Genomic DNA, 15,794 nt, shown 5'->3' on the forward strand with positions numbered 1-15,794 from the left:
AGCTGGTTTCTTTGAATTTTCACTTTTTCAAAGATCACCGTATACCCTCTAATATAAGCCCACTCAAACCGTCAACTTTGAGCCCATATATCTCGATTCCTGTCAAAGATATTAAAATCTGTCAACTGATAAACTATTTATCATAATATCACCAATATGTACTTTGACATCTACAGAACCTGAAAGTCCGGAGTTCAAAAAATTCAAGAACATCAAAAATATATAAACAGAAACGTCTCTAAAATTTTCTGCATTTCGACTCCAAATGTTTTAAAAATATCTTTGCCTAGTTCCTTGCAAGGCCTCACTCACATGTCTGCCCCCTTCCAAGGTTCCTCCTGCAAAAAAAAACACATAACAACATTTTCCTTCTTCCAAATATGATTCTTTATTAATGAAAGTGTCATTCTATATATTTTCTCTATTTTTTACATGTTCTAGATCCTAAAAAAAACAAAAATATAAATACAAAAGTATTTGATCTTTATTTTATCCCTTCTTATTGACAGTTTTCTTCTGCCAAACTACAAAAATGAGGCACTCTCCATGAACTACGATAGACGACATTGTTCCGTCACTTCTTCGGAGATCACGAGAATTCACGAATGCTGTTTGGTCATGCCAATCTGGCATGAGGTGCAGAGGGGTGTATCTGAAAATGATATTGCTGAAACTTTTGATTTTTAAAGGAAGAAGGTCCAGTATCCAAGGGTACATTGAAAAAGGGCACATCTGTTTCTTAGGTTACATTGGTTCCAAGGAATTTCGTAGTACAAGTGGGATAACGAAAAAAAAGTTTTTTTAAGACTATTTTGTTTTGATGTTCAAAATTATAGGCTTAGGATGAATCACTCTACACACCAAGATCCCATGGACCATCTGAACCAATGTACCCCAACAACTTTATGGACCCTCGATGTACCCTTGGATCCTGAGCCAAAAGTAAACTAACTCATAATCCTCAGTTCGTCTTCTTTTGTCACATTCTTCCACTTTAAATGCTCCAAAAAGAACTTTCTTCATATTCTCGGTATGTCGAATTCCGATCCGAATATCCAAATATCTAAACCCTTTGTTACCTCCTTTGAGCCAATGTTCTATGAACTCTCGATAATCATTGGCCTCTAAAAGACATCCGGTTTCAATTTCAAGTTGATTGCATTTGGATTCAATGAGGTTTTCATAAGTGAACCATTTCATAACGCAGTTGAAGGTTATGGCTTTTTGAGTGAGTGGCTGAAAAATGGGAGTTTTTGACGGAAGACAAATGGGTTGCCATAAATCAAGCATCTTTTCTTCTCCCCTCCCTTCCATTTGACAACTTACCACTTCCAGCTTGAAAATGCCAGCGATTCTCTCAAAATTGATAGTCAGCTTTGTGTTCAACGGAGTGTTCGTGAGCAGCCAATCAATATCATATGCTTCCATTGTCAATGGGGAATCAGCTTGCGGTCGAACTCCACTCAACTCAAAAGTCTTGCATGGCGTCCGAATTACATTTTTAGTGAAGAACTTTCCAAAGTTTGGAACACTTCGAATATCCATATGGTACCCCGTGATTCCACATTTGAAAACTTCCTGCACAAATTTTACGAAGCAATCCAGCGAATTTTGATAATCAGTGGTCACATTTGGAGTCCAACACTTTGGAAGGGGTCCACCACTCATTGAAATTGGAGTGTACCTTACATTATAGTACTGCTGACCTTTGGATCTTTTAGTGATGTCTGCCACATTGAACGTCTCTCGGAATGGACGGTATCCGGATTTGAGTTTGCTCGAATTGTAAAGCGAAATGTTTTCGAATCCATTGCATAGGCCGTTAGCGTCTGGTTGGGTACGGATCCTGGAACTCTTTTTTTGAAAACAATCTCCTGACTCATCCCAAAATAATTAGCCCAACTATAGTCGTCGCTCATAAAGTATGCTCTCAGTCACAAGCGTTCACAACTCTCGGGGGACCTCGCGCGCGCAGGGGCACAAGAAGCTCAAGTTACGAGAACTTTGATGAATAAAACATAGCGACTCGGGTCTCCGAAAAAAAAAGAAATTAAAGCCACTAGACATAAATGCTATGGTGATGTCCGTCCCGAAATTTGCAGACGGTGACATCACCAAGTTTTGAGAAAAAACAAAAGTTCTGAGAATTACCATAGTTCATTCCACCTATTGTTCAGAGGAAATGGAAAAGGTCAAATGTCACATTACGTCTTCGGAGAATCATAAAAATAGTCTACCCTTGAAATTTATAACTAGTTTGTTCCCCATGAAATTCTACACATTTCTGTCCAAGTTTCAACTTCCTAGCTCATCTAGAAAACGAGATATAGCCATTCAAAGTTGGTGAGGTTAGAGACGCAGTGTGTCTCGTCGTCTGGCGCCTCTAGCCTCCGAAATAGCTGCATCTCGGCTTCTAAGAAAGCTATAAACCTGAAATTTGGACAGAAATGTGCAGCATCGCTTTGCAAATTTCAGTAGTTTTGAATTCAACGAAAAATTATATTTCTATAATACTAATTTTCGTTTTTCCAAGAGACTTATGTCTAAAGATATACGCGTTTCTATCAGTCCGGTTAATTGCCCTGTACAAACACCCCAGAAGACAGATTACTGTATCTCACTTTGTTGGGAAGTCGACCCCTGCCACCGAGAAGCAAGTCTTGAAGTCTTTTGGATCTTTGGCTTCCGGAACATCCAAAAAATACCATGATACAGAATTTCTGCCTCCTCCGAAGCTCAAGTTGAATCCGTGTCTTCCTTCCAAATGATGAATAACAAACCCATCAATTTCCAAATCCAACGTTTTCAACACTCGCCGAGTTTTCCGGTTTGCCAAAGCAAGTTCGAAGCTGAAAGACGAAAATATTTTTTGTTCTCACGTCTTCGTTAGGAACTCACAAATCGAAGCCAAGCAGGATTCGGGTAAGTGGTCCTTTAGGAAGATCCAAAAGTCGAAAGGGTCGAGTGTCGATGATTTTCGGAGGTTGACAACTTTGCATCTCTAGTTCTGAAACGTTTATCGTTGAATTGGATCTAAACACTTCGGAGCACAACGAAAAGTGTAAAAAAAGGAAAGTAGAAGTAGAAGTAAAAGAAGAAGATGAAAAAAAAATGGGAAAATGGCGAAAAAAAAACGAAGAGGACTGAAGGGAATAAACGCGGGACGAGAGTGTGAGGAGGGTATGGGGGAGAGAAAAAAAGAAGTAAGAGATGAGCAATGGGACTCAGTTGAGAGAAGAGAAGAAGAGCACATGCATGCCAGCACAGTGTTATTCTGAAATAGCCCACCCGCCAGAAAAATGTATACTCTCAATTGAGTTAACTCTGGAAAACAACACGAGATTGAGGAGGCAAAACAAATCAAGGCTCGGAATCTCTTGGAGAATTGGGTGTGAAGAAGTATTATGTATTAGTAGGGGAAGAAGAAGAAAATAGAGTGGGTTTCTTTTTAAAAGGGGGTAAAAGGGAGCACTCTCAATCTCGCACTTTTGGTACCAATTGTGGTCGGAAACGGACGAGACGGAAAGGAGACACAAACAATTTCGTTTGGGTCGAGGGTCGCCAATTTTGTTTCAACGGGTGACGTAGTAGGCATGACGTCTTTGCGTAGAGGTTAGGAATACGGTAGAGGTAAGGGATGGAGGCTTTTCTTGGCATCTACAGTCTTATTTAAGTTTTACTATCCTCATTCTTGAAATTAATAAATGAAGCTCTCCTCTTTGTTATTCTGCCCGTTCTAACGGTTTTTAAAACGCTTGAAAATGAAATCTAGGGACCCTTTGAGAAAGAGAAATCGAAAATTGAGGAGCGGAACGAGAAAAACGCGCCGAAGGTGCTCCAGTCAGACTAGTTGCTTTGAACAAATAGTTTTTTGGCACAAAACAAAACGACAGGTTTTCGATTTGCTGTTTTCGAACTCATTCTTCAATTCAAGTTTTTTGGCCTTTCGTGAGATTTATGGGTGACAAGAAGGACGCGATTTCTGGTTTTCTAGGTTCTGTTGGACCTGATTTATTGAATAGTTTTGTGTTTTCAATAAAAACAAAGGTGATTTCATGAATTTAGAGTCACTGCGTTTTCGTCTAATTTTCGGGAAAACTACAAGATTCTACTAACTGGAAAGGTGATTTAATGAATTTAATAGTATTCTTACTAACAAAACTTTCAGGATTCCTACTAACTGTGGATAATAATCAAAACCAAAAATCGCTATGTACGAGATTCGTGCTAGAAAAAAAAATTTATATCGAAATGATGTTGTCTTTTGAATTATTAATTAACACCTGAACAAGGTGATGAAACTTTATCATGGATTTGTACCCAAATTTTCAGAAAAATAAAGATATTTTAAGACAAGCTTAATAGGCATCTATTTTCTGATGCTTTAAGAATAACGTTGCAATATCTGGGCATGGATTCATTCATTGGTGAGAATCGAAAACTCGAATTCAGACATATTTCTTTTCAGTTATAGGCCCTCACTAGTTTTGTAGTTTTATGGATGTTATCGGTTCTCTCACATTTCAATATTTTCAAAATATCAATTTACATTTATGAACTTTCATTTAAGTGAACAAAACCGAGGGCAGGAAATGTAGAATGAAAAGATGAAGACCTTGGAAACAAGAGACACCGGTCCGTAGAAAATAAGGGAATAGAGAAAACAAGTTATGTGTCTACACATAGGAGTGAAAAGAGTACTACGATGTTACATAAAGACTCCCTTGGGACATTTGCGTAACGAAAAAAAATTATGCACTGAAAAACTGAGGTAATGGAAAGTTTGGCATAGCAATGGGGAACATAAAAAGCTAGAATTTTTAAGTTGGCGGCGAATACCGTAGCTTTAATAAAAAACATCCAAAAACTTCCTGTCTCCTCCATTGGATGTGCTTCCCATTACGTTCCAGCTCCATAATTACATTGATATTTTATTTAATTTCCGGCTGCAACCGCTTTTGGCACGAAAACAACTTAATGACACAATACACAGATTTTTTTTCTTTCACAACCATTTTCATCTGAACCATGAGCAATCACACTAACTTGTTCCCAAACTTCACCGATGAAACCAGCCAGTTATTTTTGAATTTTAACGACATAGTTGATAATTTGTTCACCAAGTTTCCTAAAGCAGAATTTTATGTTGCTGGTATCGGAGCTATCACTAATATCCTTCACCTGATAGTCATTTCACAAAAAGCAATGATGATGTCATCGACGAATGTGATTTTGATTGGAATTGTTATTCATGATTTGATGCTAATGCTATCTATACTGTCACCATTTGTTAATAGGCCAAGGATAGGAGGATGGTTAGTTTAGGTTTTCAGAAAGTTCAAATACTAGTTTTTGTCAGTGACCCACCGCCATCTTTAATACGAGTGCATCTGGAACTACTAAGTTATGCCATATCTGACTCATCAAGAAGAACCTCTTCCTGGCTTGGTGTCTCTTTGGCGTTTGTCAGATTCGCTGTTCTAAAAAATGCTAGGAAACTAAGGCCCACTAATCTTGGAAAACTTCGATTCGGATGGATCATAGTTTTTATTATGTCTTTTATCAGTATTTTATTCGCAGCTGCTTATCGCTTCCGCTTTAAATTAATCCAGTTTGAAACGTGGCATCCTCCACCAAGGTAAGCAAAAAGGAATGAGTATTGAACCTGAAGAAGGTATTTTTTCAGTTGTGAGTTCTCCGAAAATTTCACAAGACCAGAATATGGATATCTGCAACGAGCGATTTTTTATGATTACCATGAACTCCTACTCAAGCTGAGCTTTTTGATTGATGGTATACTCGCAAAATTTGTTCCTTGTTTCATACTCATTTTGCTTGGATTTCTACTAGTCAAGGAATTGAAACATGCTCAGGGATCTAGAAAAATGATGAGGAGTAAGAAGGAAAGTGCATCTAAAAATAGAACAACGAAAATTGTAATTTGTATGACTGTTAGTTACTTGGTGGCCGAATTTCCTCTTGGACTGATTATGATTCTACAGTTTGTCCTAGCAGAGACGCCAGGATTTCTGTAAGCAAAGTCTGGAGTTTAAAATATAAATCGATGATTTTCAGACTAGTTCTGAGCAAAATGCAGTTGCTTTTCAATTTGATAAACACATGCAATGCAACTATTCATTGTTTCATTTGTTTCTCGTTGTCGGTTCATTATAGGAATACGGTAAAACGGATGCTATATTGTTATAAGAAACGAGTAGGTTTGAAATTTTGTTTGTTTGAATTTCGTTGATTTATTTTTCAGGTAGCTGTTGTTCAAGCATTCAGTGTACAGCCTTGAAAACATTTTTTGACTACTGTAATTGGCTGAATTATCCCAACGCCTATGCAAGATACGAAGATTGGGTCAATTGATGAAAATCTTCTGATGTTATGATAAACAATTTATCAGTTGATTACTTTTTGTATCTTTGATAATGGCTCAAAGCTTACAGCTCTGTTAGATGTTTTATCATAATTTTTTCTACATTCAAGTCTTCTGTTTATTTTTAATCAGCTGTGAGCGTTCAAATTTTATCACTTATCATGCCATTCCAAGACTGATTTCCTTGTTTATCTGATGAACCGAAAATCAGTAAAAAAGATATGCTTCCTTGATCTCGGAACGTCATCATTAACAAAAACATAAACACACCTCTTTTTCCATATCCATTTTTTTATTTGACCTCGAATTCGTTTTGGTATAAAAGAAAACACAGAATACGGAGAAGAACGCAATAATGAAGTCCTTTATCATTTTATCAGTCGTCTTGGTTTGTTCTTCCTTTGCCGCCAGTTCCGATAAGGATACCGATTCGAAGGTGGCCAGGTACTTGAAGTCTTGTGGAGTTATCACATCGCTAAAGACTACGAAATGTGTCAAGGTTGGTTCACTTTTGCGGTTACGGTAGTGATGAAGAAGACATTTCAGAAAAGTGATGAAGTCGACAAGGAGCTGAAGGCTTTCGCCAAGAGCAAGGATAAGGATCTCTCCAAGATAAAGACTTCGTGCAAGGAGACTGTCGTAAGTACTGTAATTTCGAATCTCCTTAAAAAGCCTCAATTGTTTTCCAGGACTGCGTCAAAGAGCTGAAATGCAAACCGCTCGAAGAGGACCACAAGGAAACTTTGGATCTCTGTGGACGGGCTCTTTTCCAGGACGAATTCAAAGAGTGTAGCAAGAAGCTTCAGGCTTTAAAGAAAGGAGGTGATAAGGATGCTGCTAAATGTTTAGAAGACTTCAAATCCGAGACCAAGAAGACTACAAAAGACACGTGTACATTCTTGAAGGGGTCCAAAGATTGTATCAAGGCACACATCAAGAAGGAGTGTGGAGATGACAAGTTGGCGGGATGGGAGAAGGTGAGAGATAAAATAGAAAAGAGAAGAGTTGTCTAGGGAAATAGGAAGTGTGTACAAATGTGTCCTCGGTAGTATAGTGGTGAGTATCCGCGTCTGTCACATGCGAGACCCGGGTTCAATTCCCGGCCGGGGAGAAACCTTTTTGTTTTATTTTTCAGAAAGATATGATGGATTAGAAGCTATTGTCTGGAAAAATTAGAGTTGTAGAAATTTTAATCAGCTGTAAAATTGTATTTTTTTTCTATTTTAAATGTTAGTGTCCCTTTCAGAAATTCAGAAATTCAGAAATTCAGAAATTCAGAAATTCAGAAATTCAGAAATTCAGAAATTCAGAAATTCAGAAATTCAGAAATTCAGAAATTCAGAAATTCAGAAATTCAGAAATTCAGAAATTCAGAAATTCAGAAATTCAGAAATTCAGAAATTCAGAAATTCAGAAATTCAGAAATTCAGAAATTCAGAAATTCAGAAATTCAGAAATTCAGAAATTCAGAAATTCAGAAATTCAGAAATTCAGAAATTCCGAAATTCAAAAATTCAAAAATTCAGAAATTCAGAAATTCAGAAATTCAGAAATTCAGAAATTCAGAAATTCAGAAATTCCGAAATTCAGAAATTCAGAAATTCAGAAATTCAGAAATTCAGAAATTCAGAAATTCAGAAATTCAGAAATTCAGAAATTCAGAAATTCAGAAAAAAAAGAGTTCGAAAAGCATATTTCTAATTTTTTATTTTAAAAACTATTTTTTATGTTGACTGATTTTTTCATGATTTACGAATAATTCAATTTTTCAGTTCGCCCAAGACTCCTTCAAAGAGAATGAATGCGAAAAAGCCATCGGAACCAAATGGAACTGATCCTTCAACTTTGTATTGTTCCCCTAAATTTTCCTCGGATTTCGAAACCCTGCAATAAAAAGTTTAAAAATTAGAAAAACAATTCCATTCGGTTGACTGACCCCTCCATTCCTCTAATTTCTCATTTGTCCAAAGGTACCAATAAAATTTTTAACGCGGCCATTCGAACAACGACATGAGATAGTGTTCTTGTGGAAGAGTGTGTAAGAGATTCAAACGGACAGAAGTCAGATCATTAGTTGGAGAAGAAGAAGAAGAGGAAAACCAAAATATTTGTGTGGCGGTTTTTCATTGAGGCGAATCTCGATCTCATTTTTCGATTTTTCTCACTCATCGGATAGAGATTTGTCTCTTCTGATATCTTTATCTTGTTGATGATAAACAGCTCTCGGTGGAGCCTTTTTATCATTTGTCTCCCCGAGAGAGTTTCTCCTGGAAGCTTCTTTTTAGATTTCTAGATTCCTGAATTTTTTTCAGATCCAATGCTTCGGGTACCACTATTCTACCTCCTTCTATTGTCCGTTCCAGTTTTCGGGTTTCTGGAAGAATCGGAAGGTGTGATTCCAGCAGAGAGAACGTGTAATCCAGAAGAGGAACGAGCAGCGCAGAGTTGTAAAAATGTGAGTTCGAAATTTTGAAAAAAAAATGTAGAGAATTATTTTTAGACATAAAATCTAAAATTTCCAGAAAAAAGAGACCCGTAAAACCTGTAATAGAAAGGCCCCCAAACCGTCAACTTTGAGCTCAGTTATCTCGATTCCTGAATGAGATATTAAAAAGTGGTCAACTGATAAATCGTTAACCATAATATCAGCAACATTTTATTAGTTGACCACTTTTTGATATCTTTCACAGGAATCGAGATATATAGGGTTCAAGTTGAAAGTTAGAGGGCCCTTCTATTACAGGTTTTACGGTAAACTAGGTTTTTGACTACAAAATATCACACTTGCAAACGGGCAAAATGTTGAAAATATCGCTCTTTTTTATTACTTGCCTCCTAAAACGCTCGTAAAAATTCTAAAACTTATCTTAAGTTTTTCTTGTCTCTACTTCAGAAGGTTCGATAAGAGAAGAGTTGTCTAGGGAAATATGAAGTGTGTAGAAGCGTGTCCTCGGTAGTATAGTGGTGAGTATCCGCGTCTGTCACATGCGAGACCCGGGTTCAATTCCCGGCCGGGGAGAATTCTTTTTGCTCTTTTTTCCAGAATGATATGATGGGTTAGAAGCCATTGTAATGGAAAATTCGAATTTTAAAAAAGTATTTGAACTTCCACTAGTGTAGAAATTTGAGTCACCAATAAAATATCGTATTTTTTCTATGCTGAGTGTTACCGTCACTTTGACCTCTATTTCAGTAAAAACTTTAATGGAACAGCCCCCAAACCTCACCTTTGAACCCATATATCTCATTTCCTATAAGAGATATGAAAAATTGCTCAACTGACAAAGTGTTCATCATAACATCAGCAATAGTTCATCAGTTGATCACTTTTTGATATTTTTCACAGGAACCGAGATAAATTGCTTCAAAGGGTGTCGCCTTCTATCAGAGTGTTTACGGTAGATGTAATTCTGATACAGTATTTATAAAAATGATTTTTTTTTCAAGTTTAAATCTGAGCTTTAAGACCATTATTTTGCAGGGTTTAACCGTCCTTTCGGCCACATTCGAGTCCATTCAAGGTCAACACGAGTCATTCACGGCGAGCGATCACATTGGTATCAATCAAAATTGCAAGACTTCGTTGGTGAGATGATTGATTGTTTTTTGATAAGGGGACGAAAGAAAATGTGACCGGAAAACCCAAGGAGAACCTTTGGTTTGTGTCATTTGTCTTTCTTTTTGCAGACCTGCCTAAAAACCTATGTTGGATGTTCGTCAATCACTCAAGAAGACGTGGATTTGCTCACGAAAAAATGTGGATACATGAAGTACTTGACTGGAGCCTTCTACGCGTGCTCCCAGAAACTTATAGCTCGAAAAGAGAGCTCTCCATGTGTTCTGAACTTCTTTGCTGGGGATTTGGTAAAAACCAAGAAACCAGGAATCATAAATCTCAGGAGTTTCAGGAAACCGAAGAAACCCGTTGTTCGGAATGGACCTCCAACCGTGCTTGCTTGAAATGGACCATCCGAGACGCGTGTGGAAGAAGCTACTGGAAACAATACAAACCATACTGGCATATGAGATCTGCACTGATGAATTGTGTTTGATTGAGTTTTACTAAATACTGGATTAGGTTTTTTATGTAAGATTTATTTTTCAAAAAAAAAAAACAAATTTGCAATGTTCAAAAGTTTTATTAACTAAATGTGTGTATTAAGAATGAATTTCCATAGTGTCCTCGTCGAAAACTTCATCGATCCCTTTCAGATACTTTATCTTCTTCAGATTCGCTTGAATCACTTTTCCAGCTTCTTCCCCACACAATTGATCAAATCCATCTACCAGACATTTCATGTTAGAGTCAAAGAGTCGTTTTAGTTGATAAGTGTCCTGAAAAAATGTATTATTAAAAAACAAAAACAAATGCCTGCTGCTGGAATCGAACCAGCGTCGCCACGGCCACAACGTGGAGTACTAACCACTATACTAAGCAGGCCGAAATTGTAACACACTAGCTGCGTTTATAAAGGTCGTCTAGTACACTGGAGGCGACTACGCGTCTCGTGCACTTCAAGTATGCCAAGACACTCTAGTGTTACCAGCGGTCTCGTGGTGTAGTGGTTATCACATCTGTCTAACACACAGAAGGTCGGTGGTTCGAGCCCGCCCGAGATCAGTCTTATTTTTTTTGGCAGAACTCACCTTCGGTTTTAAATATGTTTTCACACATCTATTGGTCACTTTGTTCACATCAGTTTTTCTTTTGATACAGTAGGAGAGCGGGGTTCCAGTTAGTTCAACTTCATAGCACTGTTTGACAATGGGAAGATGTTTGAGGCGAAGTCTTTTGCAAGAAATGGCACTCAGATCCTTCTCAATAGTTTCACATCCTTGAACATAAATGAAACTGTCCTCGTCTTCACCACGGAGCAGTTCAAACGAGTTTTTCTCGTCGAGCACAGTTTGGATAGCCTCGGAAAACTGAAAGTTGATTCCTTTTCAGATACCATAACCCCTGTAATAGTAGAGCCCCTAACTTTTAACTTTGAGTCAATTTTTCTCGGTTCCCGTGAAAGATATCAAAAAGTTGTCAACTGATAAATTGTTTATCATAATATCACAAACATTCCACCAGTTGACAACTTTTTGCTATCTTGCACAGGAGTTGAGATAGTTCCTCTGAAACTTGACAGTGTGGGGGCCCTTATACTGTAGATTTTACGGTATAAATTTTTACAGTACCCACCTGGCTCAAATGCGATGAAATCATATTGTCAGCCATAGAGCATTGCTCAGCGGTTGGTGCTCCATGAGCACCAGAATACAAAAGTATGAGAATATAAAACCATATAACTTTCATTTTGCGTTTTTGAAGTTTTGAGTTTTGAAGGTGGGGGTGTGGTGTTGTTGTGGGTCATTCGCATGACAAAGGCAAGAGGTAACAGCTGTCGGGAACTTTTTTCTATTATTGTTTTCGAAGAAAAATATATGAAAAATGTGCTGGTGAAGAGAGAAAATGGGGAACAGTGGTGTACCTGAAAAAAGAGAAGAGAAGAGAGCTCTTTGCCATTTCATTTCCTCAAAAACTCATTTCCCCATCTTTCACCGTTTTCGTTAACTCACCAAAAAGAAAAAAATGAAAAGCCGATATTTCATTCTCATATTTATGAACCTATTTCCTCTAGCATTTTCCGACGATTCGATTTACGGATGCTCTACAGAAGACCTCCAACTTACTGTTACATGCCGTCCGAAAGTCAACCAACTTACCGAAGAAATGAAAAAGAATCCGTTGAATGCTGGTTTCCCATCTGTCGAAACTCTCCAGAAGATGTCAGGATACTGTAAGGAAGCAATGGCGTGTGTGAAGCCAGCCAAATGTGATGCGATAAAAAATAGGATGAGCAAATTTTCGGGAATGTGTGAGACCATTGATTTCATGAAGGGACCATACGCTCAGTGTGCAGCTAAAGTGAGTTGTAACATACCGTACGCTTTGAGCTCGATTATCTCGCTTCCTATTAGATATATCCAACTATTGACAACTAATAAAATACTGATGTTACTTTAAGGAAGATTTTATCAGTGGACATATTCTTGTTATCTATCATGGGAACAGAGATAATTGAGGTAAAAATGGGTGGCCTGCTATTAGAGTGTTTACGGTACCAATTTGCTTTCAGCTCAAAGCCAGCAAAGACAAAACCGAATGCAGTCAATGGTACTTCAGTGACAAGTCTAGGGTTAGTTCCTTTCATCAGTACCAATTTAAATAATTTTTTTTATTTTCAGATGTCCACTGAACAAAAGTGTGCTCAATACAAAGCCAAGAAATCGTGCATCGAGAAAGATTTTGGCAATTTGTGTGGAGATTCTACTCTGAAAAGTTTCCGTGAGGTAAATTGGTAATTCGAAGAAAATTCGAACGAATATAAATTTCAGAACCAAGGCTACGTATCGAAGTTTGTTGGGTGCCCGGTTTACTAATAAGATTTTTGTCCCAAAGTCTTCTGGTCAAAGACTCGAACAATCAAATAAAAATGAAAATAAATGTTCAAATGTTTAAGTTTTTATTAGCTCAGTTATTAGTTAATGGGTTATAACCTCTGTTCCATCTTCAAATAAATCGATACTCAGAGGCAAGTCGAAGCGTCTGAAAATTTTTTTTAATATCCAGTTTTTATAGCGAAATATTTGTTTCATTTTTCCACATTAAATTTACTGTTAGCGAATGACCAATATTAGTCTAGTCCCATAGGAACTTGAACCTACTTTTCAATTCCTGGAACCTTGGAATACTTCCTCTTTCTTATCAATCGACGTCCGTCAGTCGTGCAATTGTGCTCAATTTCCGATTCGAGTACGTAGTTCGTGAACTAAAAGAGCTAATGTTTTGGGTTCCAGCTTTCTCGGAGGGCCTTTATTTGAGAGGGACCCTTTTATTAAAGGGCCTTTCTAATACAGGTTTTACGTAAGCGACTTACAGCCAAATAATATGTGTGGTTCCTTTCAAACTCATGGTGAGTGTAGAAATCATCCAAGCAACGTTCTTTGAATGAACCCTCGAAGATTTCGGCACTTCTAAACGATAATAGATTTTTCAGTTTCCCCAAAGCCACTTACGCTCCAGAATCGAATATTTTCATAGTATAACACCAATTCTTGACAGGAGCATTAGTGACACGGTCACGACATACAATAGTTGTGTCGAAATGAAGAGTTGTAGTAGTAGATCCCCAGATGAAGGAAGACGTCGGAATGACAAAGATCAAGAAGAGAAACACCTTCATTCTCAGAGAAGCGAGAACTGAGCGAGAATTTCAGAAACCGATCGATTTTGACATGTGTACAGTTCAGTTGGTCAGTGGGATTCGTGTTAGGGTACCGGAATAGCTTTTTGTATGATAGGAATCAACAAAATTTTAAGCCAAACCAGGTGGAACACTACAGATCACTAAAAAAAATATGAAAATTGGAACTGATTTTCAGGTGACTGACATAGTTCATAGAACCGTCGTATGCTAATTTCTCCCAATTTTCTAGTACGAAAGGGAACGAAAACATATGTTTATAAAATCACCAATATGGCGAAGATCATCGAGTCCAGAACACCGCAACGAGATGTATTAGGTTTCGTTTTCTGGAACCAGACAAGAGTATTGATTTTAATTTTGTCGTAAGTCAAGAATACCGTAAAACCTGTATTAGCAAAGCCGGCCCTTGTTCCAAGATACCTCCGGAGGGCTCTTTCATTTTTCCTAGACCCTTTTGGAGGGCCCTTCTATTAGAGAGGGCCTCCTACTACAGGTTTACGATAACAGCGTGTTTTGATATATATTCCGTTCAAATTTCAGCTTAATTTGTTTGACTTTATCTCAAATTAACTCACAAATTTTCACATTTACTGTAATTTGTATGGACGATTTGAAAGAAGGAAATAGGGTGGATAATGTGACAGGTATTGAAAAAGATAAGGAAACAATTAATCAAGATTTCAGAAATTCATTGGATTGAAAGCTCGACTGAAAAGTCAATTATATTTTCGGCAACTGCAGTTGGTGCTCTAGTGGAGCTTATACCATCAGTCCCTTTGCTAAACCATTTGCGTGTTAGGTGGGTGAACCTGATTTTAAATTTTCACCGTACTAAATACTTTTTTCCAGACGAACATTATCTCTTTTCGGACTTTGCTCTACGCTTGGAACTTTTTTCACCCCTATCGCTGTATCTTTGAGTTTCTACCTCGTAGTTTGGTGCAGATTTCTTCAGGGTCTCGGTGTTAGTGTAATTCTTACTGTACTTGGTCTTATTCCTAGTTCATGGTCTCCAAAATCCGACCACAGTACTTATCTGGCGATTCTCTCGTCTGCTTGGCAATTCGCCAATGCGATTTTCATGCCGGTTTCAGGAGTCTTATGCGACTCCTCATTTGGGTGGAGATCGATTTACTACCTTTTTGGAGGATTGACCGGAATCTTCTATTCCATTTTTTATATTTTCTACACCGATGCTCCATCGATGCACAGGTAAACCGTTGGAAACTCAAACCCAAGAAGTTGAACCGGTTTGAATTCAGAAACGTTTCCGAGAAAGAGTTGGGTACAATTGGAGAAGGAAAACAGGAGCAACCGGTTCGTGAAGCTGTACCTTTTCGGAAAATCTGTACAGACCGTTGCGTGTTAGCTGCATGAATCAGTTTTATTGGTGCCAATCGAGCATTCCTGATTCTTCTTCTCTACGTACCAACATATCTTCGAGAAGTTTTGAACTTTGATGTCAGATCGACAGGGTATTTAGGGCTTTACCATATGCTCTTTGTGCAATTTACAAATTGGTGGTAGGAAAAGTTTCGGATCGTATAACGTTCCTTAACGATAAGGTTAGCACAATAAAAATCTAAAAATTTAGTTATATTCTTTTCAGACAATTTACACCTTGTGGTTGTTCACCTCCGTCCTTGGTCTAATCATTGGTTATGCCATCATGATTTGGACGACGAATCGCATTGTCGCATTTTGTGCATTTGGATTCGCTGGGATAACATCTGGTTTGATTATCATTGCAACTGTAAAATGTCTCACATTGAGATGCCAACAGCACTGTCATTTTGCCGTCGGTGCGACTTCATTCATGTCTTATTGTGTGCAGTTCATTCTACCTCTTTGTGTAGGATTCATGTGTCCTGATAACACTTCAGAACAGGTGAGAAAGGTGGGGATTCTAGGCGAATAGTTATGTTTTAGTGGACTAGACTCTTCGTCATTGTCACTGTGGTTGTGATTCTCACAAACATCCCATTCCCGTTGCTGACGATTCAAGAGCCAGCAGACTATACGAAGCAGAGCGATTCTTCAGACAGAAAAATCTGATTCGAAAGTTCAGTTCTAACTACGATTTTCAAAGTAACTTTTTTTTGAAAACTACACGTACCCTTCCCTCTTATGATCTTTGTACACAGTCGTAAAAA

General features: G+C 37.8%; 8 protein-coding genes and 4 non-coding genes across 12 annotated transcripts; 8 read left to right on the top strand and 4 right to left on the bottom strand.

Annotated features, from left to right (window-relative positions):
* Positions 1–489: 489 nt before the first annotated feature.
* CBG27233 lies at positions 490–2,999 on the bottom strand (the record flags this gene model as incomplete). Its single annotated transcript, XM_045238161.1, has 5 exons — positions 490–652; positions 953–1,236; positions 1,327–1,846; positions 2,622–2,849; positions 2,899–2,999. 5 exons carry the CDS (start codon positions 2,997–2,999, stop codon positions 490–492), a joined length of 1,296 nt encoding a protein of 431 aa, XP_045098342.1.
* Positions 3,000–5,028: 2,029 nt separating this feature from the next.
* On the top strand, positions 5,029–6,298 carry CBG04722 (the record flags this gene model as incomplete). The annotated part of the gene is made up of 5 exons (XM_045238162.1): positions 5,029–5,315; positions 5,360–5,638; positions 5,687–6,031; positions 6,076–6,214; positions 6,263–6,298. 5 exons carry the CDS (start codon positions 5,029–5,031, stop codon positions 6,296–6,298), a joined length of 1,086 nt encoding a protein of 361 aa, XP_045092745.1.
* A 439-nt stretch (positions 6,299–6,737) lies between these two features.
* Positions 6,738–8,217, top strand: CBG04723 (the record flags this gene model as incomplete). The annotated part of the gene is made up of 4 exons (XM_002637867.1): positions 6,738–6,881; positions 6,929–7,021; positions 7,072–7,359; positions 8,155–8,217. The coding sequence occupies 4 exons, from the start codon at positions 6,738–6,740 to the stop codon at positions 8,215–8,217; spliced, it is 588 nt and encodes a 195-aa protein (XP_002637913.1).
* Positions 7,422–7,493, top strand: CBG28288. Its single transcript has one exon. It is a non-coding gene (tRNA).
* A 482-nt stretch (positions 8,218–8,699) lies between the features above and the next one.
* Positions 8,700–10,434, top strand: CBG04724 (the record flags this gene model as incomplete). Its single annotated transcript, XM_002637868.1, has 4 exons — positions 8,700–8,837; positions 9,864–9,968; positions 10,070–10,246; positions 10,291–10,434. 4 exons carry the CDS (start codon positions 8,700–8,702, stop codon positions 10,432–10,434), a joined length of 564 nt encoding a protein of 187 aa, XP_002637914.1.
* On the top strand, positions 9,330–9,401 carry CBG28741. Its single transcript has one exon. It is a non-coding gene (tRNA).
* Positions 10,435–10,540: 106 nt separating the features above from the next.
* CBG04725 lies at positions 10,541–11,687 on the bottom strand (the record flags this gene model as incomplete). Its single annotated transcript, XM_045238163.1, has 3 exons — positions 10,541–10,717; positions 11,030–11,217; positions 11,570–11,687. 3 exons carry the CDS (start codon positions 11,685–11,687, stop codon positions 10,541–10,543), a joined length of 483 nt encoding a protein of 160 aa, XP_045092746.1.
* On the bottom strand, positions 10,752–10,823 carry CBG28933. Its single transcript has one exon. It is a non-coding gene (tRNA).
* Positions 10,931–11,003, top strand: CBG28868. Its single transcript has one exon. It is a non-coding gene (tRNA).
* A 276-nt stretch (positions 11,688–11,963) lies between the features above and the next one.
* Positions 11,964–12,814, top strand: CBG04726 (the record flags this gene model as incomplete). The annotated part of the gene is made up of 4 exons (XM_002637870.1): positions 11,964–12,299; positions 12,511–12,570; positions 12,620–12,724; positions 12,770–12,814. The coding sequence occupies 4 exons, from the start codon at positions 11,964–11,966 to the stop codon at positions 12,812–12,814; spliced, it is 546 nt and encodes a 181-aa protein (XP_002637916.1).
* Positions 12,815–12,916: 102 nt separating this feature from the next.
* Positions 12,917–13,617, bottom strand: CBG27234 (the record flags this gene model as incomplete). The annotated part of the gene is made up of 4 exons (XM_045238164.1): positions 12,917–12,980; positions 13,100–13,203; positions 13,312–13,408; positions 13,451–13,617. The coding sequence occupies 4 exons, from the start codon at positions 13,615–13,617 to the stop codon at positions 12,917–12,919; spliced, it is 432 nt and encodes a 143-aa protein (XP_045098343.1).
* Positions 13,618–14,242: 625 nt separating this feature from the next.
* Positions 14,243–15,696, top strand: CBG04728 (the record flags this gene model as incomplete). The annotated part of the gene is made up of 6 exons (XM_045238165.1): positions 14,243–14,285; positions 14,326–14,440; positions 14,491–14,853; positions 14,904–14,958; positions 15,251–15,529; positions 15,571–15,696. 6 exons carry the CDS (start codon positions 14,243–14,245, stop codon positions 15,694–15,696), a joined length of 981 nt encoding a protein of 326 aa, XP_045092747.1.
* Between the last annotated feature and the right edge of the window lie 98 nt (positions 15,697–15,794).

This window comes from Caenorhabditis briggsae (genome assembly GCF_000004555.2).
Source record: "Caenorhabditis briggsae complete genome, chrV, whole genome shotgun sequence".
Lineage (NCBI taxonomy): Eukaryota > Metazoa > Nematoda > Chromadorea > Rhabditida > Rhabditidae > Caenorhabditis > Caenorhabditis briggsae.